The sequence below is a fragment of the Pongo pygmaeus genome, chromosome 13 (genome assembly GCF_028885625.2).
Source record: "Pongo pygmaeus isolate AG05252 chromosome 13, NHGRI_mPonPyg2-v2.0_pri, whole genome shotgun sequence".
NCBI classification, from domain to species: Eukaryota; Metazoa; Chordata; class Mammalia; order Primates; family Hominidae; genus Pongo; species Pongo pygmaeus.
Window position 1 is genome coordinate 128,321,972 of NC_072386.2, and position 27,030 is coordinate 128,349,001.

General features: G+C 53.3%; 2 protein-coding genes across 3 annotated transcripts; one reads left to right on the plus strand and one right to left on the minus strand.

Moving 5' to 3' along the window:
- The first annotated feature begins 47 nt into the window (after nt 1-47).
- On the plus strand, nt 48-1,928 carry MRPL41 (mitochondrial ribosomal protein L41). The gene is made up of 2 exons (XM_054499978.2): nt 48-1,351; nt 1,447-1,928. The coding sequence occupies exon 2, from the start codon at nt 1,455-1,457 to the stop codon at nt 1,866-1,868; it is 414 nt and encodes a 137-aa protein (XP_054355953.1). The 5' UTR covers nt 48-1,351; nt 1,447-1,454; the 3' UTR covers nt 1,869-1,928.
- Nucleotides 1,929-4,424: 2,496 nt separating this feature from the next.
- Nucleotides 4,425-26,058, minus strand: DPH7 (diphthamide biosynthesis 7). Of its 2 annotated transcripts, XM_054502058.2 has the most exons (9): nt 25,661-26,058; nt 24,506-24,639; nt 23,099-23,186; nt 21,773-21,864; nt 21,228-21,400; nt 14,547-14,616; nt 14,211-14,276; nt 13,730-13,902; nt 4,425-5,018 (listed from the first exon to the last, which is right to left on the minus strand). In XM_054502058.2, exons 1-9 carry the CDS (start codon nt 25,985-25,987, stop codon nt 4,609-4,611), a joined length of 1,533 nt encoding a protein of 510 aa, XP_054358033.2. In that variant the 5' UTR covers nt 25,988-26,058; the 3' UTR covers nt 4,425-4,608. The 2 variants fall into 2 exon arrangements, with proteins under 2 accessions (XP_054358033.2, XP_063506182.1); XM_063650112.1 differs by lacking the exons at nt 24,506-24,639; nt 25,661-26,058 and adding an exon at nt 23,328-23,435.
- Between the last annotated feature and the right edge of the window lie 972 nt (nt 26,059-27,030).

Consider the following 27,030-nt stretch of genomic DNA (forward strand, 5'->3'; position numbering starts at 1 on the left):
TACCGCTGGGGAAGGGAGTGCAGCTGGGGAGGGGATAGATCTGGGGTGTGGGGGTACCGCTGGGGAGAGGGTGCAGCTGGGGAGCGGGTGGATCCGGCGAGTGGGGATACCGCTGGGGAGGGGGTGCAGCTGGGGAGGGGGTGGATCTGGGGTGTGGGGGTGCCACTGGGGAGTGGGTGCAGCTGGGGAAGGAATGGATCTGGGGTGTGTGGGTACCGCTGGGGAAAGGAGTGCAGCTGGGGAAGGGATGGATCTGGGGTGTGGGGGTGCCACCGGAGAGGCGGTGCAGCTAGGGAGGGGGTGGATCTGGGGTGTGGGGGTGCCGCTGGGGAGGGGGTGCAGCTGGGGAGGGGATGGATCTGGGGTGTGGGGGTACCGCTGGGGAAGGGAGTGCAGCTGGGGAGGGGATGGATCTGGGGTGTGGGGGTGCCACTGGGGAGGCGGTGCAGCTAGGGAGGGGGTGGATCTGGGGTGTGGGGGTGCCGCTGGGGAGGGGGTGCAGCTGGGGAGGGGATGGATCTGGGGTGTGGGGGTACCGCTGGGGAAGGGAGTGCAGCTGGGGAGGGGATGGATATGGGGTGTGGGGGTGCCGCTGGGGACGGGGTGCAGCTGGGGAGGGGGTGGATCCAGGATGTGAGGGTGCGGCTGGGGGCGACTTCCGCGTGGGGTGAGAGGCCGCCTGCGAGGGTGACTGGGCAGGAGGGCTCAGTGCGCAAGCCGGACGTGCTGGGTCCAAGATTATTGATTAATTTGGGCACCGCGAGGGCTCGAGTCCCCCCACACCACTGCCCGGCCTGCGGGGGAGCACAGACAGCCCGGGCCCTCCCGGCTGCTGGTCCCGGGCTTTCCCCGCGCCGTTGCCGGCTCCGCCCAGAGGAGCAGCGCCCGGCGGAGGGGTCAGAAAGGCCGGGTCGCGGCGTCAGCGCGGCGACCGTCTCGAGTCCAGCGCCCGCGTCCTCCCCGACCTCCCAACGCCACCTCACGGCCTCAGGGGGACTGGGCTCCCGGGAAACCGCCGTCCACCGGGCGGACGAACACGGGCAGTAGAGGGCAGTGGGAACGCCAGGGACCATCGCGCTGAGGAAGATCGCTCATCCGCCAGCCCCGCCCCGCGAGCCCCGCCCCGCCCGGCGAGCCCCGCCTCTCCCCGCCCCACTCGCTCCTCACATTGGCCGAGTCCCCGCGGCCACACCCCCTACCAGATTGGGGCCGCTATTGGACTCGGCGGCCGCGGCCAATCGGAGCCGCTCTTGCTGCGACGCCGCGGTCGGAAGCGGAGCAAGGTTGAGGCCGGGTTGGCGCCGGAGCCGTTGAGGGGTCGCTTGGAGCTCGTGCGGGGTCTCCGGTCCAGGTGAGTCTGTCGGATTGGAGCGGGCGCCGCGCGCGGCCAGGAGCGGGGCTGGCCGGGTTCCCGGGGCCGCGACTACCCGCTCTCTCCTCCCGCAGGGCGCGGCATGGGCGTCCTGGCCGCAGCGGCGCGCTGCCTGGTCCGGGGCGCGGATCGGATGAGCAAGTGGACGAGCAAGCGGGGCCCGCGCAGCTTCAGGGGCCGCAAGGGCCGGGGCGCCAAGGGCATCGGCTTCCTCACCTCGGGCTGGAGGTTCGTGCAGATCAAGGAGATGGTCCCGGAGTTCGTCGTCCCAGATCTGACCGGCTTCAAGCTCAAACCCTACGTGAGCTACCTCGCCCCTGAGAGCGAGGAGACGCCCCTGACGGCCGCGCAGCTCTTCAGCGAAGCCGTGGCGCCTGCCATCGAAAAGGACTTCAAAGACGGTACCTTCGACCCTGACAACCTGGAAAAGTACGGCTTCGAGCCCACACAGGAGGGAAAGCTCTTCCAGCTGTACCCCAGGAACTTCCTGCGCTAGCGGGGCGGGGGAGGGGCGGCCTGCCCTCATCTCATTTCTATTAAACGCCTTTGCCAGCTATACGGTGTTTGTTTTTTGGCCTCAGGTCATGGCAAAGTGTGCAGCATGACAGATTTCAGTGCAGGCACCTGAGCCGAGTTCTCATGCAGACTCGGCGCTGTGAACCTCTTTGGAGGTCATCTTCCCAGTGGGAAGGTTCTGGGAACCTGCCAACGGCAAACATCACTCAGCTTGCAGGAGAAAGAATTTACAAGGCAGATTGTGCCGGATGACAGCACTGGTCGGTTCATCCCCCAAATTATTCACCCAGGGAACAAAGATACAGAGATGGGGGTCTCACTGTGCTGCCCAGGCTGAGAACTCATGGGCTCAAATGATCCGCCTGCCTCAGCCTCCCAAAATGCCAGGATTACAGGTGTGAGCCACTGCGCCTAGCCTAGGAAAATTTCTTGTTGCAATCTGACATATATTGACATGTTGTGTTGTATCATCAGAAAAGAAGAAAGAGATAAGGCCAGGCGCAGTGGCTCACGCCTGTAATCCCAGCACGTTGGGAGGCTGAGGCGGGAGGATCACAAGATCAGGAGTTCAAGACCAGCCTGGCCAGCATGATGAAACCCTGTCTCTACTAAAAATACAAAAATTAGCCAGGTGTGGCGGCTTGCGCCTGTAGTCCCAGCTACTCCGAAGGCTGAGGCAAGAGAATCGCTTAAACCCAGGAGGCGGAGCTTGCAATGAGTGGAGATCGCACCACTGCACTCCACCCTGGGTAACACAGTGAGACTCCGTCTCAAAAAAGGGATAAAACTACATGTTTTTTGCTTGTAGTCACCTATATATCATTAGTAAATGCTGAGGATTTGACAAATAGTGGCCTGTACTTCAACCACAGTTCCTCCCAGAGAGACAAGAGCCCTCACAGCAGGAGGTGGATGTAACACACCCAGTTTGTTCACACACCTAGTCACCATCTGTCCAGTATTTGGGAGCTAACCCGTGTGGGTGCTGCAGTGATGAGTGTTCCCTACAGACTTCACATATTTCATGACCCCCAAGGCAACTTGGAACACACACTCCCTTTTATTTACCTGCACAGGGATCCAATACAGGTTGAGCGTCATTATCCAAAATGCTTGGGGCTGGGTGCCATGGCTCATGCCTGTAATCCCAGCACTTTGGAAGGCCAAGGCAGGTGGGTCATCTGAGGTCAGGAGCCTGGCCAACATGATGAAACCCCATCTCTACTAAAAATACAAAAATTAGCCAGGCATGGTGGCACACACCTGTAATCCCAGCTACTCTGGAGGCTGAGGCAGGAGAATCACTTGAACCTGGGAGATGGAGCCACCAAGATTGAGCCACTGCACTCCAGCCTGGGTGACAAGAGCATGACTCTGTCTCAAAAAAAAAAAAAAAAAAAAAAGGCATGGCTCAACGCCTGTCATCCCAGCACTTTGGACGGCCGAGGTGGGCAGATCACCTGAGGTCCAGAGTTTGAGACCAGCCTGACCAACATGGAGAAACCTTGTCTCTACTAAAAATACAAAATTAGCCGGGCGTGCTGGTGGATGCCAGCCACTTGGGAGGCTGAGGCAGGAGAATCGCTTGAACTCAGGAGGCGGAGGTTGCAGTGAGTCGAGATTGTGCCATTGCACCCCAGCCTGGGCAGCAAGAGCGAAACTCCTTCTCAGGGGGCAAAAAAAAAAAAAACTTGGAACCAGAAATGTTTTGGATTTCAGATTTTTTCAGATTTTGGAATATCTGCACGTACATAATGAGACATCTTGGGGATGAGATGAGATACAAGTCTAAACATGAAATGCAATTTTGTTTCATATACACCTTATACACATAGCCTGAGGGTAGTTTTATACAATATATGTTTTTTAGGCTAGTCAAATGAAGCTGAGAGAAGGAACGAATCTGTAACTGGTTGTCATCAATTATTATTTATACAATATTTTTATTATTTAATTTTTAGAGATAAGAGTGTTGCTCTGTTGCCCCTGGCTCACTGCAGCCTCGAACTCCTGGGCTCAACAATCCTCCTGCCTCAGCCTCCCAAGCGGCTGGGACCATAGGCACATGCACCACACCTGGCTAATTTTTTTTTTTTTACTTTTTATAGAGACTGGGTTTTGCTATGTTGCCCAGGCTGGTCTTGAACTCCAGGCCTCAAGCAATCCTCCTGCCTCAGCCCCTCCCAAAGTGCTGGGATTACAGGCCACTGTGCCTGTGCTTAGTATTTTTAATAATACATGCAACCCGTCACATGAGTTCAGCTGCGGGATTTTCCAAAAGTTTTGGGATTTTGGATTTTTGGACTGGCTGTGCTCAATCTATACAAGCATTTCTGGTGCCATGATGAGGCATAAAGTGTTCATTTTAAACATGTTATAAACTCAAGTTTTTCAAAAAAATTCATTTAATATAAATAGTTGCTTAAACAAGTATGAAAGGCTGAAAGTCAAAATCTGCCTGAGAAACTTAACAAATCTGCAAGCTGGAAACCGAGTCTTTTCCCCACTCTCTGCCAGACAGAATCACCCAGTCCACTTTCAGGGGCCCAGCAGGGAAGTTTATTTAAGAGAAGTCAACAGCTTTTCTGACTACACTGTGGATTCCATCAGTGCACAGGCACCTGCAGGGCTGCAGTAAGCATCTCCGACGAGGTGGTCCCGGGCATTCACTCAGTCTCCCTCCTGGTCTCCTTGTGGGAAGGGGCTTCATGATTTCAAGCTCAGTTCCCCTCCCACTCCCAGAGGTGGAGCACATGGTCATAGAAGGAGCAGGTGGCCAGGAGGCTGAAGGCTGAGTCTGCTTCTTCTGGATTCACGCCACAGTCACGTGTGGTGACTGCTGTAGCCTGCAGCCAGGTGCCATTCTTCCTCATGCCCTCTGTGAGTGGCTTCATTCCACTCTGGGGTCTGGCATGGCCCTCCCCATCGTTATCCTCTATGCATTCATGACAGGGTGTTGGCAACTCGCTTGCACCCTTCAGGTCTGCCGTCTTGGTTCCTAGGTTGCTAGGAAAGGACCACGAGGGGGCCCGCTGCAGAGAACGGAAGAGCAGCCAGGACCAGTCGGCTCCATACACCAGCGAGTCGGGCAATGTGTGAGATGTCAGGACCGTCGCCTCCTGCTTCTCCTCTGGAGTGAGAGATGGGAGAACCCAGGAAACACAACATCACCCAGAGACTCTCCCCAGCCTGTCAGGCCTGACAGGGAGACTCCACCAAGAACAGCCCCTCACAGGTCAGCAAGTGTTTCCTGAGGAGCCGTTGTGTCATGCAAAAGAACCAGCAAGACCTGGGCAGATGTTGGAGAAGAAACAGACTATCATCTTGCAGTGCACACGCCTGTGTGCCTCCAAGAGAAGCATCAAGCGGGGCTACAGAACCTCACTTGATGGTGAAGAATACGGCAAAAGCCAGAGAGGGGGAAAGACCTCAGTTAACACTTAAAACCAAAGAACAAAGGCGTTTTAGCCAGCTGGGAAGGAAGGGGATGTTTGAGGAACAGGCAGCATGTGTACAGCAGATGTGAGAAAGTCCAAGGCTCACACGGGGAACCACAAACAGGCGGCCGTGGCACTGTCAGTGAGTGACAGTGGGCTGGAGGGTCCCAAGCATGCAGGATCCAGCACGCCCTGTTTCAGAGTCTGGATTTTGGCTTGGAAAGGAGCCACTGACAAGGTTAAGTGAGCAGTTTCTTTATAGAAGTTGCTACGGCAACTGGAAAGAGGCTACAACCGCCTCCCAGAGCACACAGCAACAGACATCACAGCAACAGAGGGAATGACGAGGCGTGGCCAAACCCGAGGCGATCTGGAGTCTAGGAGGCAAGGCCAGGGCTGGCAGGGGCAGTCGCGGAGAGCAAGTGGAAGGTGAGCCAGGGGCCGCAAGGCTGGGTGGCCACTTGGGCTCTGAAAGGGCTGCCATCGCTGCCTCTGAAGTACAGGGATTGATGCCGGCAGTGACCGGAATCAGAACCAGAATGAGTGCTGATGAAGAGGGGCTGAGGGCAGAACAGGACGGCACTGGATTACAAAACGTGCCGAGGTTGTACGGGCCTGGGCCGGGGAGGCCCAACCCTGGGCCCAGGGCTTCAACTGGGCAGAGGTGGCTCCGAGGAGGAGTGAGATGCTGAACGTTCAGAGACAGCCACAGGGGCCCTCGAGCAGCATGTGTGGGGCGACCCACGGGAGGAAGCCCCTGGGGAGGCCGTTACTGTCCCCTGGGAGGTAGCGTCACCGGGCAGGCAGGACCTCCGCTAGTCTTTCATCCAGCAATCGCTCAACACGCCCACTCGGGCCAGCAGGACGTCTTCTACAGCTTAGGAAAAGGTAACAAGGCAGAGTCTAAGCCCTCAGAGAGCCACAGCCTGGGAAAAAGACAGCGAATGAGTGGACGGAAGACACTGTTGCGACCCCAAGAATGGGAGGCCCTTTCTGATTAGCCACAGGCCAATCTTTCCTCCCTCTTTTTGTTTTCAAGACAGGATCTCACTCTGTCGCATAGGCTGGAGTGCATTGACCTGGGCTCTGTCTTCCTGCCTCACCTCCTGAGTAGCTGCGACCATCATGCCCCCTACTTTTTTCTATCTTTTGTGGCCACGGAGTCCCACTATGTTGTCCAGGCTAGTCTCGAACTCCCGGCTCAAGCAATCCACCCGCCCCTCCCAGAGTGCTGTGACTTCGAGTGTCAGCCACTGCACCCAGACAATACAAATTGTTTTAAAATTAGGCCGGGCGCGGTGGCTCACACCTGTAATCCCAGCACTTTGGGAGGCAGAGGCAGGTGGATCACATGAGGGCAGGAGTTCGAGAGCAGCCTGGGAAACATGGTGAAACCCCGTCTCTACTAAAAGCACAAAAATTAGCCAGGCGTGATGGCGCACGCCTGTAGTCCCAGCTACACAGGAGCCTGAGGCAGGAGAATCCCCTGAATCTGTGAGGTGGAGGTTGCAGTAAGCTGAGATCACCCCACTGCACTCCAGCCTGGGCGACAGAGCGAGACTCTGTCTCAAAAAAATACATAAATAAAGTTATGAAAAAGGCCAGCCGGGCACAGCAGCTAACGCCTGTAATCCTAACACTTTGGGAGGCCGAGGCGGGTGGATCACCTGAGGTCAGGAGTTCAAGACCAGCCTGACCCACATGGTAAAACCTCGTCTCTACTAAAAAATACAAAAATTAGCCAGGTGTGGTGGCACACACCTGTAATCCCAGCTACTCCAGAGGTTGCAGCAGGAGAGTTGCTTGAACCCGGAAGGTGGGGGTTGCAGTGAGCTGAGATTGTGCCATTGTATTCCAGCCTGGGCGACAGAGCAAGACTCCGTCTCAAAAAAAAAAAAGAAAAAGAAAAAGAAAAAAAGGCCTATACAGAGTACCTGACAAAACTGACCTGGAATGTTGAACTCTCAGACCTATCTTAGTTCACCTCTTCAACTTTTAAGAATTAAAGGCTGGATGTAGTGGCTCAAGCCTGTAATCCCAACACTGAGGACTGAGTTGAGGCAGGAGGATTGCCTGTGTCCAGGTGGTCCAGGCTGCAGTGAGCTCTGACTCCACCACTGCGCTCCAGCCTGGGTGACAGGACACTAGACCCTCTCTTTAAAAAAAAAACAAAAAACTAAAAACCCACCATAGCCAAAAGGTGAAAACAACCCAGATGTCCATCAGAGGATGAACAGACAAAATGTGGTCCATCATTACCTTCTTGAAAAGAGAATTCTGACACATGCTCCAACAGGGGTGAACCTTGAAAACGTTAAGCTGTAAAGAAGCCGGATATAAAAAGACACATGAAACATCTAGAAAAGGCAAACCCCATAGACAGAGTAAACGGAGGGCACAGAGGCTGCGGGAGGGATGTTTGGGGTGGCGGAAAAGTTTTGAAAATAAGTAGCAGTGATGATTGCACAGTATTTTGAATGTCTTCTTTTATTTTTTTTTTTTGAGACGGAGTGTCACTCTGTCACCAGGCTGGAGTGCAGTGGCGTGATCTTGGCTCACTGCAACCTCCGCCTCCCAGGTTCAACCGATTCTCCTGACTCAGCCTCCCAAGTAGCTGGGACTACAGGCGCCTGACCTCAGGTGATCCGCCCGCCTCAGCCTCCCAAAGTGCTGGGATTACAGGCATGAGCCACTGCGCCCGGCCTTGAATGTCTTTAATACCACTAAATTGTGGGCAGCGAGCCACCCAGGCGCCGAGGCAAGAGACCGAGGACACGAGCTGTTCCAGTATAATAAAATATAAAACAAGAATAGTTATACCAGATATAGATCTTAGATATGATTATATAGGAATATCATTAATCATTAGTTAGTAGTAATTACTCTTTATCCCAATATTATAATAATCCTCGCTCTACAATCATAACCTAGGAAAAACCAGGCCATACAGAGATAGGAGCTGAGGGGACATAGTGAGGTGTGACCAGAAGACAAGAGTGTGAGCCTTCTGTTATGCCCGGACAGGGCCACCAGAGGGCTCCTTGGTCTAGCGGTGACGCCAGCGTCTGGCAAGATGCCCGTTGCCAGGCGGACCATGGTCTAGCAGTAGCCGAAAAGTGTCAAGGAAAAACACCTGCTACTTAGCAGACAGGGAAAGGGAGTCTCCCTTTCCCCGGGGGAGTTTAGAGAAGACTCTACTCCTCCACCTCTTGTGGAGGGCCTGACATCAGTCAGGTTCGCCCGCAGTTATCCGGAGGCCTAACGGTCTCCCTGTGATGCTGTGCTTCAGTGGTCACGCTCCTAGTCCGCCTTCGTGTTCCATCCTGTACACCTGGCTCTGCCTTCTAGATAGCAGTAGTAAATCAGTGAAAGTACTAAAAGTCTCTGATATGCAGAAATAATGGTGTAAGCTGTCTTCCTCTCTGTCTCCTCTCTCTCTCTGCCTCAGCTGCCAGGCAGGGAAAGGCCCCCTGTCCAGTGGACACGTGACCCACGTGACCTTACCTATCACTGGAGATGACTCACACACTTTACCCTGCCCCTTTTGCTTTGTATCCAATAAATAACAGCGCAGCCAGACATTCGGGGCCACTACCGGTCTCCGCGCATTGGTGGTAGTGGTCCCCCGGGCCCAACTGTCTTTTCTTTTATCTCTTTGTCTTGTGTCTTTATTTCTACACTCTCTCATCGCCGCACACAGGGAGAAGCCCACTGACCCTGTGGGGCTGGTCCCTGCACTAAATTGCACACTTAAAGTGGCTAAAATCATGCATTTTATGTTACACAAATTTTATTACAATTTTTACAAAAGCAGTTAAAAGGCAGGAGACCCAGTGTGTGCCCAACAGACAGTGCTGGAGTGTGTTTAAGAAACTCAAGCAAAGGAGATGCAAGTCAAGGGATTAATGGGCAAATTCTCCTTCAATTATCAAGGCTACAGAGAAAAGTATCAAGCATTCAGAAGTCTAGGAAACACCACCAAGGGCCTCTCCTAAGCCTCTATCAGGAGGCAAGCTATATCAAAACATGCAGTGGCTGGGAACGGCTGTCACCAGGATGGATGGGAGCACAACAAATAGTCAATTGTGAGCTGAGACTTAGGAAAAAACAGGTGGGGCAAGGACAGAAAAATAATAAATTAATGCTCTGTTCTGAGTAGAAAAAAATGCCATTAAGAATGGGAAGAGATGGCCAGGCGTGGTGGCTCACACCTGTAATCCCAGCACTTTGGGAGGCCGAGGCAGGCAGATGACAAGGTCAGGAGATCAACACCATCCTGGCTAACATGGCGAAACCCTGTCTCTAACAAAAATACAAAAAATTGGCCAGGCACGGTGGCTCACGCCTGTAATCCCAGCACTTTGGGAGGCCGAGGTGGGCGGATCACGAGGTCAGGAAATCGAGACCATCCTGGCTAACACGGTGAAACCCCGTCTCTACTAAAAATATAAAAAAAATTAGCCAGGTGTGGTGGTGGGCGCCTGTAGTCCTAGCTACTCCGGAGGCTGAGGCCGGAGAATGGCGTGAACCCGGGAGGCAGAGCTTGCAGTGAGCCAAGATCCCACCACTGCACTCCAGCCTGGGCGACACAGCGAGACTCTGTCTCAAAAAAAAAAAAAAAAAAAAAAAAAAAAATTAGCCGGGCGTGGTGGTGGGCACCTGTAGTCCCAGCTGCTCGGGATGCTGAGGCAGGAGAATCGCTTGAACCCGGGAGGCGGAGGTTGCAGTGGGCCGAGATCGCGCCACTGCACTCTAGCCAGGGCAACAGAGCAAGACCCCGTCTCAAAAAAAAAAGAAAAAAAAAAGAAAATCACCACTTTGCCATTACCATAATTTATTCAAGCACCAATTGTCTCTGAATTGGGTAAAAGTATGATAAGGGAGTTACTGACACAGGTTCAAAGATTCTCACCACAGATTACTGATTAATCCCAAAGAGTAAAACAGTATCTCTTCAGTGAAGGGATTGGGGCAAACACCACCTTAACAAAGTGACCAAATTTCATAAAAATGGAACAACGTGGCATCACAGACCCTTGATGTGAGGAACTAAGGAGGGCACAGCACCACTTTCACAGGCTTCCTGGCAAAAATGCACGACCCCTGGCCAACATGGTGAAACCTCGTCTCCACTAAAAATACAAAAATTAGCCAGGAGTGGTGGCAGGTGCCTGTATTCCCAGCTATTCGGGGAGGCTGAGGCAGGAGGATGGCGTGAACCCGGAAGACGGAGGTTGCATTGAGCCAAGACAGCGCCACTGCATTCCAGCCTGGGTGACAGAGCGAGACTCCATCTCAAAAAAAAAAAAAGCACGACCTCATACCAAAAACTCGCCTCAGACTCAGAGGTGTGAACTGAAAGAGAATAAAAACGATGCATCATGCCACACTGAAGTGACTTTACCAATGCCGGACAAAACTGACTTTAAAACAAAAAATGTTACTAGATTTAAAGACAGACACTTTATATTGATAAAAGGGTCAGCACATCTGGAAGATACCAGAACTATAAACATACATAAAAGAGATCCCCAAAATACGTGAAGTAAAAACTGATGGAAACGAGGCTGGAAATACATCATTCTACAGTTAGAGTTGGAGGTAACAATAGCCCACTTTCTTTTTTTTTGAGATGGAGTCTCGCTCTGTTGCTCAGGCTGGTGCGCAGTGGCGCGATCTTGGCTCACTACAACCTCCACCTCCCGGGTTCACACCATTCTCCTACCTTAGCCTCTCGAGTAGCTGGGACTACAGGTGCCCATCACCACACCCGGCTAATTTTTTGTATTTTTTTTTTTTTGAGATGGAGTCTTGCTGTGTCGCCGAGGCCGGAGTGCAGTGGCGCCATCTCGGCTCACTGCAAGCTCCGCCTCCTGGGTTCACGCCATTCTCCTGCCTCAGCCTCCCAAGTAGCTGGAACTACAGGCGCCCACCACTGCGCCTGGCTAATTTTTTGTATTTTTAGTAGAGACGGGGTTTCACCATGTTAGCCAGGATGGTCTCGATCTCCTGACCTTGTGATCTGCCCACCTTGGCCTCCCAAAGTGCTGGGATTACAGGCGTGAGCCACCGTGCCCAGCCAATAGACCACTTTCAATATTGCCCAGACAGGAGATTCAGTAAGGAACCAGAAGATTTGAACATTATAAAGCCGAGACCTCACAGGCACCTACAGGGCATTCCAGCCAATGGCAGCAGAACACACGTCCCCAAGTGCACAGGGGCACTCCCCAGGAGAGACCACACTCTAGGCCACAAAACAAATCTCAGTAAATTCAACAGGAATGCACAATGGAATAACATTAGAAATTGGTAACAGAAAGAAATGTGGGCACTTAAAAACATGTAAATTAAAACAACACACTCATAAATAAATAACCAATAGTCGAAGAAAAAACATGTAAATTAAACAACACACTCATAAATAAATACCCAATGGTCGAAGAAAAAAACCACATGGGAAATTAGAAAGTACCTTGAGATGAATGAAAATAAAAATACCACATATTAAAATGTATGGGTTGCAGCAAAAGCAGTGCTCAGAGGAAAATGTATCACCATTAATAAAGAAAAAAGACCTCAAATTGTTTTAAGATGAGAAATATTATGGCTGGGCATGGTGGTCCCAGCTACTCGGGAGGCTGAGGTGGAAGGATGGTTTGAGCCCAGGGGCTGGGCACGGTGGCTCGTACTTTGGGAGGCCAAGGCGGGCGGATCACCTGAGGTCAGGAGTTCAAGACCAACCTGGCCAACGTGGTGAAAGCCCGTCTCTACTAAAAATACGAAAATTAGCCAGGCGTGGTGGCACAAGCCTGTGATCCCAGCTACTCTGGAGGCTGAGGCAGGAGAATTGCTTGAAGCCAGGAAGCAGAGGTTGCAGTGAGCCGAGATCACACCACTGTACGCCATTCTGGGTGACAGAGCAAGACTCCATCTCAAAAAAAAAAAAAAGATCTCAAATTGTTTCAATACAAGAAATATTATGGCTTGGCATGGGGGTCCCAGCTACTCAGGAGGCTGAGATGGGAGGCTGGTTTGAGCCCCAGGAGGTTGAGGCTACAGTGAGCTACAATTGCACCACCACACTCCAGCCTGGGTGACAGAGCAAGACCCCATCTCAAAACAAAACAAAAAAACGATGAGAAATACAAAGCACATTCACAGAACTAACAGAAACAATACAGAAGAGATGGAGAAACTAAAGATGCAAAAAACAGAGGAATACAGGCCAGGCACGGTGGCTCACGCCTGTAATCCTAACACTTTGGGAGGCCAAGGCAGGCGGATCACGAGGTCAGGAGTTCCAGACCAGCCTGACCAACATGGTGAACCCCCCATCTCTTCTAAAACTATAAAAATCAGCCGGGCATGGTGGTGGGCGCCTGTAATCCCAACTACTTGGGAGGCTGAGGCAGGAGAATCGCTAGAACGCAGAAGGCGAAGGTTGTGGTGAGCCGAGATCGCGCCACTGCACTCCAGCTTGGGTGACAGAGCAAGACTCCGTCTCAAAAAAAAAAAAAAGAGGAATACCATGCGGAAATCGAGTCAATCAAGTCCTTGAGTACAATCCAGTGCAGAGAAGAAACTGGCCTTGGGAACAGGTGTGGGTCACCCACCGCTGCAGAGGGCAGAGAGCATGTGGGTGGCCCAAGAGGCCAGTGGGCTTAATGGTGGGAAGATGAGGTGGTTTTGTGATTGCTTATTTTTGGAGTGAGGGGAGAGAGAAGAGGCGAAAGAGGAAAGATCATGAGCTGCGAGTCAGGAGGGAAGAGGAGGTCCTGGAGGTTTGAGCAGAGAGAAGAAAATGTGAACCAGTTCTGACGGTGGGGGATTACTGCCTAGAGAAATGTTCAGATCACCAGGAATCCCAGGGACCTACTAGAACACAACGCGGACAGCTGATTCCAGCCACGTTCTCCGGCTCAGCCAGAAGCAGAGGTGCTTGTTCCCAACAAAACAACACTGGGTTCTGCCCAGAGTGTGAGAAAGGGATGAAGGGAATGGAGTGTGAGCTCACAGGCGGCAGCAGACCACAGAGTTCCAGCTGACCACAGGCAGAAGGAGCATGGGAGAGCACAGACAAGGATGGTTATGGGAGTGATGGGTGGCCAAGCCTCCAGACTAGAGGTCCCAGTGGGGTCAGAGGTCTGCTGAAATGCAGGAGGCACCGGAATGACGGAGCTGGGAAACCAGGGAAAACTGTGGTTAGAGAGCAGAGATTCTGGAGCTGGGACAGTTATGGATCATGACCAAGTCTAGGGCGCGACGCTGGGAGTGTGTAAAAGCTGAGGGAAGAGCCCAGCAGAGCAAGGGAGCAGGGAGCTGAGGGAAGAGCCCAGCAGAGCGAGGGGGCAGGGAACTGGTGCCCTGCCCTGAGGCCCAGCAGCCACGGGTCCCTACTCACCCATTGCCTTTTGGCAGTTGAGGATCTTAAAGCCACTGTGCATGCAGGCGGCCAGGAGCAGGTGGTGGTGGAAAGGGTGCCACTTGATTCTCCATACCCCACCCTGCACGGGCGTGTCTGCCAACGGCTGCTTCATGTTTCGTGTGTCCCACAGTAGGATGTGCTCATCATAGCTGAAACCGACCAACCATGGGAGGCATGCAAGGAAAGCCCAGGCTCACCTGTTCCACAAGGCCCCTGGGAGACACAGAACGTCTCCCAGAGACCTGTCCCATGCATCCCTCGAGGACAAAGTCCCCTTTCCCAAACCCATATACCTACACTCCGGCGAAGCACTGGCAGACGAAACGCTGCAATGGTGCCAGGAGGAAAGGCAGCGAAAGAGGGATGAAGGGCCCAGGAGCCTCCCGGGGACTCACCTTCCCAGGAGCAAAGGCAGCGAAAGAGAAGAGAAGGGCCCGAGAGCCTCCCGGGGACTCACCTTCCCGTGGCCAGGATGTGCTCCCGATGGGGGCTGCTCTGGATGCTGCACACGCCCATGGTGTGTCTGCAAGCAGAGGCGGCGTCTGAACCAGTGCCCAGCACACGGACCCACCCAGGAAACGGGAGGGCTGCTGACCCAGGGAACAGGAGGGCTGGTGACCCAGGGAACGGGAGGGCTGGTGACCCAGGGAAAGGGAGGGCTGGTGACCCAGGGAAAGGGAGGGCTGGTGACCCAGGGAAAGGGAAGGCTGGTGACCCAGGGAACCGGAGGGCTGGTGACCCAGGGAACCGGAGGGCTGGTGTGGGCACCAAGTGCTGGCCCTTGGACAGTTACCTTTTGCTAGTGAAGAGAAATTTGCCGGGTACCCTGGTGTCCCAGCCCCTCAGAAGGCCATCGTCGCCCCCTGTGTGGAGACAGAGAAGCATGAACATCACCAATGACAGGAAATGAGCCTTCTCAGTGAGGCCGTTGATGTCTGTGAGGAAGCTCCCCTGGGTGACTGACTGTGAGGAAGCTCCCCTGGGTGACTCTGTCTGTGAGGAAGCTCCCCTGGGTGACTCTGTCTGTGAGGAAGCTCCCCTGGGTGACTCTGTCTGTGAGGAAGCTCCCCTGGGTGACTCTGTCTGTGAGGAAGCTCCCCTGGGTGACTCTGTCTGTGAGGAAGCTCCCCTGGGTGACTCTGTCTGTGAGGAAGCTCCCCTGGGTGACTCTGTCTGTGAGGAAGCTCCCCTGGGTGACTCTGTCTGTGAGGAAGCTCCCCTGGGTGACTCTGTCTGTGAGGAAGCTCCCCTGGGTGACTCTGTCTGTGAGGAAGCTCCCCTGGGTGACTCTGTCTGTGAGGAAGCTCCCCTGGGTGACTCTGTCTGTGAGGAAGCTCCCCTGGGTGACTCTGTCTGTGAGGAAGCTCCCCTGGGTGACTCTGTCTGTGAGGAAGCTCCCCTGGGTGACTCTGTCTGTGAGGAAGCTCCCCTGGGTGACTCTGTCTGTGAGGAAGCTCCCCTGGGTGACTCTGTCTGTGAGGAAGCTCCCCTGGGTGACTCTGTCTGTGAGGAAGCTCCCCTGGGTGACTCTGTCTGTGAGGAAGCTCCCCTGGGTGACTCTGTCTGTGAGGAAGCTCCCCTGGGTGACTCTGTCTGTGAGGAAGCTCCCCTGGGTGACTCTGTCTGTGAGGAAGCTCCCCTGGGTGACTCTGTCTGTGAGGAAGCTCCCCTGGGTGACTCTGTCTGTGAGGAAGCTCCCCTGGGTGACTCTGTCTGTGAGGAAGCTCCCCTGGGTGACTCTGTCTGTGAGGAAGCTCCCCTGGGTGACTCTGTCTGTGAGGAAGCTCCCCTGGGTGACTCTGTCTGTGAGGAAGCTCCCCTGGGTGACTCTGTCTGTGAGGAAGCTCCCCTGGGTGACTCTGTCTGTGAGGAAGCTCCCCTGGGTGACTCTGTCTGTGAGGAAGCTCCCCTGGGTGACTCTGTCTGTGAGGAAGCTCCCCTGGGTGACTCTGTCTGTGAGGAAGTTCCCCTGGTGACTTTGCTGGGGGAGTCTTAGGTTGCCACCTCAACAGGAGGTCCCAGAAACAAACCCCAGGAATGTCATTGCTGTGCCTTGACTCTCTAGAGACTGGAAGCAGGAGGGGAAAGACGGACGGAACAGAAAGAAGCCTGCAGGAACAGAAGGGAGGAAATGGAAACTGAAGGGGCCCTGAAGGCCATCAGGTGCAGGCGACCATTGTTCACAGGGGCCGTTACTAGGTCCTAGGGGCTAAACTGCCTTTGCTAAGGGCTCCAGTGAATAAAGCCCTGGCTTCTAAGAACAAGAGTTGCCAGATCAGAGCCCTGAACAGAAACTGCACACAGGAGGCAGCAAGCACAAGGACTCCACACCATGCACCTGAAAGGAAGGTGCCCTCTGTCATCTTAAAGCACTTGTTTAGGGGAACGAAAAGGATGGGAGAACAGAGGAGTTGGTGCACTGAACCACAACCAATCTTCCAAGAAAAGCAACACAGACATGGGGTGAATGGTGGCACCTGAAGGAAGGGAAGCTCAAGAGCAGGGCCCACAGGGAGAGTGAAGAAGAGCAGAAGGAAAACGTCTAGGCCTGACCACATCCCCCACCCCTGCATCATCCAGCTCCCACTACCCACCCACCTTCCATCCATCTCACCATCTATCCACCCCCCGACCCCACCCCATCCAAAATTCCACCATCCATCCACCCACCCACCCACCCACCTTCCATCCATCCACCCACCATCCATCCAACAATCCACCATCCATCCACCACCCACCACCCACCATCCAAAAATCCATCATCTACCCACCATCCATCCAGCCGGCCAGCCAGTCACTCACCCACCATCCATCCATCCATCCACCCAACAATCCACTATCCATCGACCCACTCGCCCTCCCGTCTTCCATCCAACAATCTACCATACATCCACCCACCACCCACCACCCAAAAATCCATCCATCCACCCACCATCCATCAAGCCAGCCAGCCAGCCACTCACCCACCATCCATCCATCCAACAATCCACCATCCATCCACCATCCACCACCCACGACCCACCATCTAAAAATCCATCCATCCACCCACCACCCATCCATCCATCCAACAATCCACCATCCATCTATCCAGTCACTCACCATCTATCCACCCCACCACCATCACCATCCAAAAATCCACCATCCATCCACCACACACCCACCCACTCATCCACCCACCATCCATCCATCCATCCACCCACACGCCCTCCCACCCACCATCCATCCATCCACTCACCCACTATCTATCCAAACCCCACCACCCACCATCCAAAAATCCATCCATCCATCCATCCCGTCACCCACCATCCAAAAATCCACCATCCATCCACCACAAACCCACCCACTCACTCATCCACCCACCATCCATCCATCCAGCCACCCACACGCCCTCCCACCCACCATCCATCCATCCACCCATCCACCTACCCACCTATCACCCATCAAATAGGTACTTGCTCAACACACACTATGGACCCTCATAATAGACACTACGGATACACGGTGAACATGACCTACAGTTAAATGAACCAGAGGAATCAGCTGACCTAGGCATGAAGCCTGCAGATGAGCCTCAAGTATGAGCTGCCATTCTGTGGCAAATTTGTATAGAGCAGGCAAAGGCTTCTTTATACATGAGTCTCTCCACTCTCTCATGCCGCACACATCCACCCCATCAGGAAATCTGACTGGATCTACCTTCACTTCTATCCAGAACCCAACCACTGGTCCTCACCTCCACTACTCCAAACCTGCTCTGGGCTGTCTCATCACCTGCCCAGTGTCGAGTCTCCAGGCTGTGCCCCTCCCTCTTGCGGTCTAGACTCACATTCACCAAAGAGGTCATCACAAATTTTAAAATGCAAGTCAGAATCTGTCATTCCTCTGCTCAACATCCTGCAACAGCTCCCATTTCATTCTGAGTAGGAAACAAAGTCCTTCCTGGAGCCTGCACGGCCCTGTGCCCTGGCCCATTACCTCTGATTTCACCTTCTATTCCGCTACTCCCTCAGGTCATCCTAACCATGCTGGCTACTGGCTACTCTTCTGCCATAGCAGGGCCACTCCTGCCTTAAGACCACTGCCCACCCTGACCATGCTCTCCAACAGTATAATCTGCACCTGCTCCCAGCACCCTTGGTCCCCTCACCTCCTTCTACCTTCTTTCCAAAGCACTCATCGCCCCTGACACGCCATGCAGTCTCCTTCCCTGTTACGTATTATGCCTTGTGTTTACTGTCTGTCTCCCGGCCACAGAATGTAAGCTGGGTGAAAGCAGGGACTTTTATGTGAAAATCAGCCAGGTGTGGTAACTCACACCTATAGTCCTAGCTACTCAGAAGGCTGAGGCAGGAGGATCGCTTGACCCTGGGACGTTAAGGCTGCAGTGACCTGTGATCACGCCATTGCACTCCAGCCTGGGTGACACAGCAAGACGTGAACCACCCACCGCATCCCCAAAATATATTTATATAAATAATTTTTTTTTTTTTGAGACGGAGCCTTGCTCTGTCGCCAGGCTGGAGTGCAGTGGCGTGATCTCGGCTCACTGCAACCTCTGCCTCCCGGGTTCAAGCAATTCCACTGTCTCAGCCTCCCAAGTAGTTGGGACTACAGGTGCCCGCCACCATGCCCGGCTAATTTTTTGTATTTTAGTAGAGATGGGGTTTCACCATGTTGGCCAGGATGGTTTTGATCTGCTGACCTCGTGATCCGCCCACCTTGGCCTCCTAAAGTGCTGGGATTACAGGTGTGAGCCACCGCGCCTGGCCTATATAAATAATTTTTTTAAGAAGGCTGAGTGCAGTGGCTCAGGCCTGTAATCCCAGCACTGGGAGGCCGAGGCAGGTGGATCGCTTGAGCCTAGGCGTTCGAGACCAGCCTGGGCAACATGGTGAAACCCCGTCTCTACTAAAAATACAAAAATTAGCGGGGCGTGGCGGCAGGTGCCTGTAATCCCAACTACTCAGGAGGCTGAGGCAGGAGAATCACTTGAACCCAGGAGGCGGAGGTTGCAATGAGCCAAGATTGCACCACTGCACTCCAGCCTGGGCAATAAGAACAAAACTCCATCTCAAAATAAATAAATAAATAAAAATAATAAAAAAGCAAGCAGGACTTTTGTCTGTTTAGTTTGCTGAAGTATTCTAATCACCTAGAATAGGGCTCAGCACATACCATTTGTTGAAAGAATGTATCAATCCAGAATTATTCAATAATTGCCCTACGGTACCTTTGCTCTGAATTAGCTCAAGGTAGAAGAACCAATCAAAGGAAAGACCTCAAGAAATGAGATCTTTATGGCTCTCAGACGGTTCAAGGCTGTGACAACGAGCAACACAAATAAGAACGCCACCCTACACACGTGCTCGTTACTCGGACAAGCAGGGGTGGCGTGAGCCACGGCGGAGGTCAGGCCTGCCTGGGGTGGAAGGACAGCTGCTCTGCATCAGTCTTCTAAGGACAAGATTCTAAGCTGAGCATGTCAGAAAAGCAGAATTCACCCATGAAGGAAACATCCCGTGATGAAACCCTGCGACTGAGGGAACGTGGACTATTTCAGTAAAAGGTGACTGAGAGCAGAGGAGCCAAAACAAGGCCGGAGAAGCAGGCGTGGACCAGATTCCACAGGCCTTGGGTAATCGCATCACTATTATGGATTTTATCCTCAATGAAACAGGAACTGCGAGGGGTTCTAACAATGAATGAAATGCGATAAAGTGTGTGTGTTTTTAAAACACTTGCCCTGGCTACTGTGTGGAAACTGGAACAGTCAGGAATGAAGGCAGGGCCATCACCTGCTGCTCTGCTGTAACAAACTAGATGAGACAGTGGCCCGGATGGGTAGCAGCAGGGAAGGGTCAGATCTTTTCTTCGGCTATTTGCAAATTCAGCAACTCCTCTTCTGTCTTTTCTCAGAGACCAGCCCCTCTCACCTGCCATGAGTTATCTCTACCTGGGAAAGAGAAGCTAGCCAAAGCTACCTCCTTCCTGGAAACATCAGTTGTTAATTTCTCACTCCCACATCAGCATGCCCCAAATGCAAACCATTCACAAGACCTGGAAAGGAATCTTATTTCTCTCATGCTTCCTTTATTTCTGGAAGATAAACTATATCCAAAAAGGGCGCAGACAAACTTGAAATCCAACATGGTGAAGTCACTATTGTATCCACAGGTATCAGGCAAAAAGCACAGAAACTGGACTTCCAGTAAAAGCATAAAGGATCTGACACCGAGCATATCAGGGAGGCAGGATGGCTCTGCCCACAAGTGCCTGCTCCTCCAACACCCTGGCCAACACCACCCAAGACCCTGCACTGCTTGAGGCAAGTTATACTTTGCTCTCTAAAGAATAAGTGGGCGGGGCAAGGTGGCTCAAGCCTGTAATCCCAGCACTTTGGGAGGCCGAGGTGAGCGGATCACGAGGTCAGGAGATCAAGACTACCCTGGTGAACACAGTGAAACCCCGCCTCTACTAAAAATACAAAAAATTAGCCGGGTGTGGTGGCGGGTACCTGTAGTCCCAGCTACTCAGGAGGCTGAGGCAGGGGAATGGCATGAACCTGGGAGGCGGAGCTTGCAGTGAGCCGAGATCGTGCCACTGCACTCCAGCCTAGGCAACAAAGCAAGACTCCATCTCAAAAAAAAAAAAAAGAATAAATGGGCTGGGTGCAGTGGCTCACACCTGTAATCCCAGCAGCACTTTGGGAGGTCGAGGCAGGAGGATCACGAGGTCAGGAGATTGAGACCATCCTGGTACGGTGAAACCCCGTCTCTCTAAAAAAAAAAAAAAAAATATGAGTGGGGCATGGTGGCGGGTGCCTGTAGTCCCAGCTACTCAGGGGGTTGAGGCAGGAGAATGGCGTGAACCCAGGAGGCAGAGCTTGCAGTGAGGTGAGATTGCACCACTGTACTCCAGCCTGGGCGACAAGTGAGACTCTGTCTCAAAAAAAAACAAAACAAAACAAAAAAAGAATAGCTAAGTGATGAGCGCCAACTATAGCCTTTGTCCCAGAAAGTACATTCTCCAAAAAAGGAAAAAAATAGTGGCCGGGCGCAGTGGCTCACGCCTGTAATCCCAACACTTTGGGAGGCTGAGGTGGGCGCATCACGAGGTCAGGAGATAGAGACCAGCCTGACCAACATGGTGAAACCCTGTCTCTACTAAAAACACAAAAATTAGCTGGGTGTGGGGGCGGGCGCCTGTAATCCCAGCTACTTGGGAGGCTGAGGCAGGAGAATCGCTTGAACCTGGGAGGTGGAGGTTGCAGTAAGCCAACATCATGCCACTGCACTCTAGCCTAGCAAAAGAGCAAGACTCAGTTTCAAAAAAAAAAAAAAAGTACACTTTCCATAAAAGGTCTTCAAGATCCCAACACAACTGGAATCACAACTGCGGCACAGGCCTCCCCCTCTCCCTCCGCCCCTTCCTCAGCAAGCCTTCCATCAGAGGTGACCGGCGGAGGAATACTGACCTGAATACACAATTTCTGTATGCCAGTAATTGAAAGCAGCAATCCAGGCCTCGAATTGATGTGCCTGCCATGAGGCCACTTTCTGCAGCCTGGGCCCCGTCTCATTCACCATCAGGAGGTGAAGCTGCCCTGTGGAGTCACTGCTGATGATCTTCAAGGGCTGGTCCCTGGCCCTAGACACAGGGAACCCATGAAGAAGCCCAGCCGAATGTTATTCGTTAGCCTCTTCTGGTTCCCAAACAAGTCCTGAGAGAGGGTCTCCACAGCCCTGGGATGTGGATACGCCCCTTAAGAGACTGGCTGGCTAAGATCACAACCACTGCTAAGCTTGTCAAAGACACCAGTGTCGACTTCTCTAGGTAAAAACACTATTGCTATTTATCTAAAATGGGGGACCTTTTTTTTATAATAGGACTGGCAGTGATGATGTCAGGGCTGAGGAGCACAGTCCCGGGTCGCTGAAGGCGGCTGGAGCTCTCTAGCCTGAAAAGTGGAAGTGGTCCTCAGAGAAAGACTCAGGGCCCCTGACCAAGCCTGGCCCTTACCTTCCAGTTTTCCCAGTGGACCAATCTAGGGACAAAGCCAGACACTGCTCCTCCAGGGCAAGGCTGGACAATGGCTCCAGCACGTGGCTCTTCTACTGGAGAAGAAGAAACTCCATCAAAGGGAAGTAGCCACCCCAGAACCCCCAAAAGACTTTTCCTCTCCTGTAGGGAAGTCATCGTTCCCTCATTTACACCCTATGCGAATGAAGTACATCAGTCACTGAGTCACACTTCCACCTAACACTGACATCCCTGCCAGGGGCCCCGAGAAGACCTGGGGACACTGGAGCTCACATTCCTCACACTTGCAGGACAACTTTCCCACAGGCTTGATCTTGGGGCACGGTCTCCCTCCCTTTCACACCCCCTTGCCGTCCTTGCGCTCCTAGATGCTGTTGAGACGCCTGTGCAGGCTCCAGACCACAGTGGCACACGCAGTTTCCCACCCCAGGCCTCCAGGGCCGCTGGAACACTCGCCTCCCGAGACAGAGACAATGGGGAAACTCCTCTGGTTTCCACTTCAGAAGCCGCGAGCAGCCATGAGAACGTGGTTGCTCTTTATGCAGATCTATATAAATTTCATTTCCTAAACAGCCTGGCCAGTGCTTAACTCCATCCCTGGCTCCCAGCAGGCTGCTGTACCAAAGCCCTTTCCTGGGTTCATGCGTTCCTCCCTTGGGCCCACAGCTTTCCTGTGACTGCTCTTTCCCTCCTTTCTAAGACAGGGCAACTGCTCTAAGCTGCCTTAAGCAAGGCCCTTTCCTATACAGGCCCTCGGTTGGCCCAGCCCCGCCTGCAGCATCCGCATCGGAGTGAGGGCGTGGTCTCAGGCTGTTTACATCACCCCACTATGGGACATCCCCGTTCTCCTCCCTGACAGCTATCAGATGAAGTCACTTTGCTAATGCATGGCTCCGGAGCACTGTGAGAAACCCGGAAAAATTCACACAGGACTCACAAGCTTTTCCAATAATCAGTGAGAAACGCCATCTTCACACAGAATGCTCACTGCTACTCTGGGCCCCAGCATCAACCTAAGAATGCTTGCCCAGGCTGTCATTGGAGAACTTTCAGATTCACTGACAGGTCAGTGAACATCCTGTCACTTCAGCCCTTATGGTGACACATGAGGTGACTTCCTCTTGGAGTTGGATGTAGAATGCAATACAACTTAAAAATAGACTTCACGTTATCTTAGAACGTTTATATATAGCTCACCATTAAAGAGAGATCGTTCTAGAAAAATGTCTTTATCAGCACAGCCTCCTCCCCAACCCTCTCTATTCAAGTCCCTCCTGCCCCACAGAACAAGTGCAAGTCACTGACCTCATATTCCACCAGGCGGAGCAGTTGTATGGATCCACTGGCATCTGCCAAGCCCAAGAGGGCATGTCCACCCACCGGGATGTGACACCTGAGGAGAGGGCCCACCATAAGCACACCAATGTTCCCGGAGCACAGGCGTGCAACATGCGTCCCGGTAACCACAGTCATGCTTCCCTTAAGAACAGGGCTGCAGTCCATGCAAACCCAGCCGGGACATCCTACTACACACCTTGACTATATGGTACGGCCCACTGCTCCTATGCCACAAACCTTACAGCATGTTACTGCAGGCAAGTGTAACACAACAGTAAGTGGTTGTATATCTAAACATAGAAAAGATACAGTAAGAATACAACATAAAGGATAAAAAACAGGTGGCCGGGCATGGTGGCTCACACCTGTAACTCCAACACTTTGGGAGGCTGAGGTAGGAGAATGACTTGAGGCAAGGAGTTCGAAACCAGCCTGAGCAACATAGCAAGACCTTGTTTCTACAAACTAACAAACAAAAATGAGGTGTGGTAAGGCCAGGCGTCGTGGCTCACGCCTGTAATCCCAGCACTTTGGGAGGCTGAGGCGGGTGGATCACGAGGTCAGGAGATCAAGACCATCCTGGCTAACACGGTGAAACCACGTCTCTACTAAAAATACAAAAAAAATTAACCGGGTGTGGTGGCGGGCGCCTGTAGAGCCAGCTCTTAGGGAGGCCGACGCAGGAGAATGGCGTGAACCCAGGAGGCAGAGCTTGCAGTGAGCCAAGACCATGCCACTGCACTCCAGCCCGGGTGACAGAGTGAGACTCCGTCTCAAAAAAAAAAAAAAAAAAAAAAGAGGCATGGTGGCGTCTACCTGAAGTCTGAAGTCTCAGCTACTCGAGAGGCTGAGACGGAGAATTGCTTGAGCCCAGGAGTTCAAGGCTGCAGTGAGCTATGATCACGTGACTGCATTCCAGCCTGGGCAACGGAACAAGACCCTGCCTCAAAAAAAAAAAAAAAAAAAAAAAATTAAAAAGGATAAAAAGTGGTACACCTGTATAGGGCAGCTCCATTACGTTAAGGCACCACCATGGTATACGTGCTCCATTGTTGACCAAAACATAATTATGCCACACACCACTGCATTTAAATCTCAGCTCCAAAAGTGGGCTAGAGCCTACAACTGTGTTCTCAAACAAAAGACGCCCCAGGTTATGAAGTCAGAAAACTCCTATCACTTCCCTGGCTGGAACATGACAAAGGAAATAAGCCCCAGGTAAAGCACTCCCCAGGTGGAAGGTAGGCGGGACAGCAAAGAAATAAACCCAAAGTTGAGATGCAATGCCTGTCTTGTTGAAGGCATAAGGCATCAGGCTTCCCTGATTGCTACTCATGACAAATTCTACACCTAGTGGGATTATCACAGTTGTACCATTTCATGTCCAGGATTGCAGAAGTATCTTTTCTTTGGACCTCGACCAGAGGGTGAATAGAGTTGTTGTCATTGAAATTGTACAGGAAGAGACGGCCTAAACGGACCTCAGGCTCCTCAACTTCCATTCCACCCTACAAAAAATGCAGAGGTATTCTCTGATTATCCCAAGACACCAAGGAACCCAAGGGATGGGAAAAGGGATCCAAGGAACTCAAAGGTTTGCCATGACTAACGGAGTGGAATTCTGCCTGGAAGGAGAACCTCTGGTTTTCTGAGCTGGAGAAACGTCTATTGAGTAGGTGAACACTCCTGGACCCAGTAGAGAAGGCTCCTTCTAAACTGGCCAACAGGGACCAGCTATGGCTAGGGTAACCACAGAACCCAGTTTGCCTGGGACAGTCCTGACTTACGCCTGTTGTTCCAGTGCCCAATTTGGATCCTAATATGTACCCACCAGAAGTTAAGATATTATTTCCACTTTCTCTTTACTGTAGATTCCATCCATTAGCTTGGGCCACACCTGTATCTAGAAAACGTTCTGCTCTCAAGATTCTAAAGTTGGCCGGGGGCGGTGGCGCGTGCCAGTGGTGCCAGCTACTCAGGGGGTTGAGGCGGGAGGATGCCCTGAGCCCTGGAGTCCGAGGCTGCACTCCAGCCTGGGTGACACTGCAAGACCTTGTCTCAGAAAAAAGTAATTTTTTTTTTTTGAGATGTAGTCTTGCTCTATCGCCCAGGCTGGAATGCAGTGGTGCGATCTCGGCTCACTGCAAGCTCTGCCTCCCGGGTTCACGCCATTCGCCTGCCTCAGCCTCCCTAGTGGCTGGGACTACAGGCGCCGCCACCACGCCCGGCTAATTGTTTTGCATTTTTTTTTTAGCAGAGACGGGGTTTCACCATGTTAGCCAGGATGGTCTCGATCTCCTGACCTCGTGATCCGCCCGCCTCGGCCTCCCAAAGTGCTGGGATTACAGGCGTGAGCCACTGCGCCCAGCCGAGAACAATTTTTTAAAAAAGATTCTAAACTCTTTATAATCTACCTCCTGGCCAAAGGGCCAATATCCCCTCTCCACCTACTGGGCGATTCGGTGCGCCTTTCGGCCTCAACCTCGTGGGCCGGCCCGCCCTCCCCTCCCGAAGCCGCGGCGCGCGCACCTTGTTCTGGGGGCCGGCAGGCCGGTCCTCCGGCCGCCGCAGCTGGTAGGTCCCGCACGCCAGCAGGTGCCTGCAGCCTTGCAGCGGGCACCACTCCACCGAGTCCGCGGTCAGCTCGGTGTCCACCGTTTGCAGGGCGAAAGAGCCCATCATCCAGCCCTCGGGGAAGGGCGCGGAGCCAGCGGTAGAAGCGGGTCGGCAGGGCCGGGCTGGGCACTGCGCGGGGCGGCGAGGCCGGGGCCGGCGGGACAAGCGCGGAGGCCCAGGGACACTGTCAGCGCGGGCCGCCTCTCTCGCGACTCCTTCCGGGGTGCCGGGGCGGGACATCCGGCCGGGCCTTGGCCTCCGTGGACGCCCCTGGGAAGCCAGGCTCCCACGCCCCCTGTCGGCCGGCTGACCGCGGCAGGCTTCAGGCGCCAGACGCGCCTGCTCCCTGCGGGGCCGTAGAGACCGAAGGCTTCGGGAAATCCGCTCCTCCACAAAGCAGGTTTGGAGACGGCAAGTTAGTGACAGAGCCGTAGGTTTGAAGCCGCCTTTGCAAAAATTCTATCAGTGAGAAAAACCCCAACAGCGAGCTGCGCTAGCGCACCCCGTGGCGCCCTCCCCGTTACTCCTGGGCCATCGGGCCGCGCTGACTTAACATTTAGGCTGCAGTTTCCATGACAGGCCTTGCCCCGGAATCAACGCCTTCCTAAAGCTGATGAGGAGCCCGCGCCCCACTAAGCCCAGCACCCCGAGGCCACAGGCGCGCCCTGCCTGCCTCCTGTGAACCCACCATGGCGGAGCTGCCCCTCAGAGACCACCTTCCAGGGTCTTTGCTTGTCTGACACCGGTGGCTGCATCAGGGCCCCCCAGAAGCGGCTCAGCAGGTGGACGGCTCCGACCCCTGATTATCAGCACCAGTCGCCTGGCCGCCGCCCCCCTTCCCCAAAACTGCCTTTGAAAAAACCCGTAACCTAGGAGCTTTGGACAAGATGATCTGAGGACGAACTCCATCTCGCATGTGGCCTGGCCGGCCCGTGTCTATTAATTTTTTTTTTTTTTGGACGGAGTCTTGCTGTCACCCAGGCTGGAGTGCGGTGGCGTGATCTCGGCTCACTGCAAGCTCCGCCTCCCGGAGTTCACGCCATTCTCCTGCCTCAGCCTCCTGAGTAGCTGGGACTATAGGCGCGCACCACCACGCCCAGGTAATTTTTTGTATTTTTAGTAGAGACGGGGTTTCACCGTGTTAACCAGGATGGTCTTGCTCTTCTGACCTCGTGATCCACCCGCCTCGGCCTCCCAAAGTGCTGGGATTACAGGCGTGAGCCACAGCATCCGGCCCTAAACTTTTTTTCTTTACTGCAATCCACGATCTGAATGTGTGCAGC

Bases quoted from the DNA above. Each gene is read 5' to 3' on its own strand.
- MRPL41 (XM_054499978.2), top strand. From the start codon at position 1,455: ATGGGCGTCCTGGCCGCAGCGGCGCGCTGCCTGGTCCGGGGCGCGGAT.
- DPH7 (XM_054502058.2), bottom strand. From the start codon at position 25,987: ATGTCCCGCCCCGGCACCCCGGAAGGAGTCGCGAGAGAGGCGGCCCGC. The intron at 24,640-25,660 runs GTGCGCGCGCCG...CATTTTTTGTAG, and splicing joins CTGCCGGCCCCCAGAACAAG to GGTGGAATGGAAGTTGAGGA. The intron at 21,401-21,772 runs GTAAGGGCCAGG...CCCTGTGTCTAG, and splicing joins TCCACTGGGAAAACTGGAAG to GGCCAGGGACCAGCCCTTGA.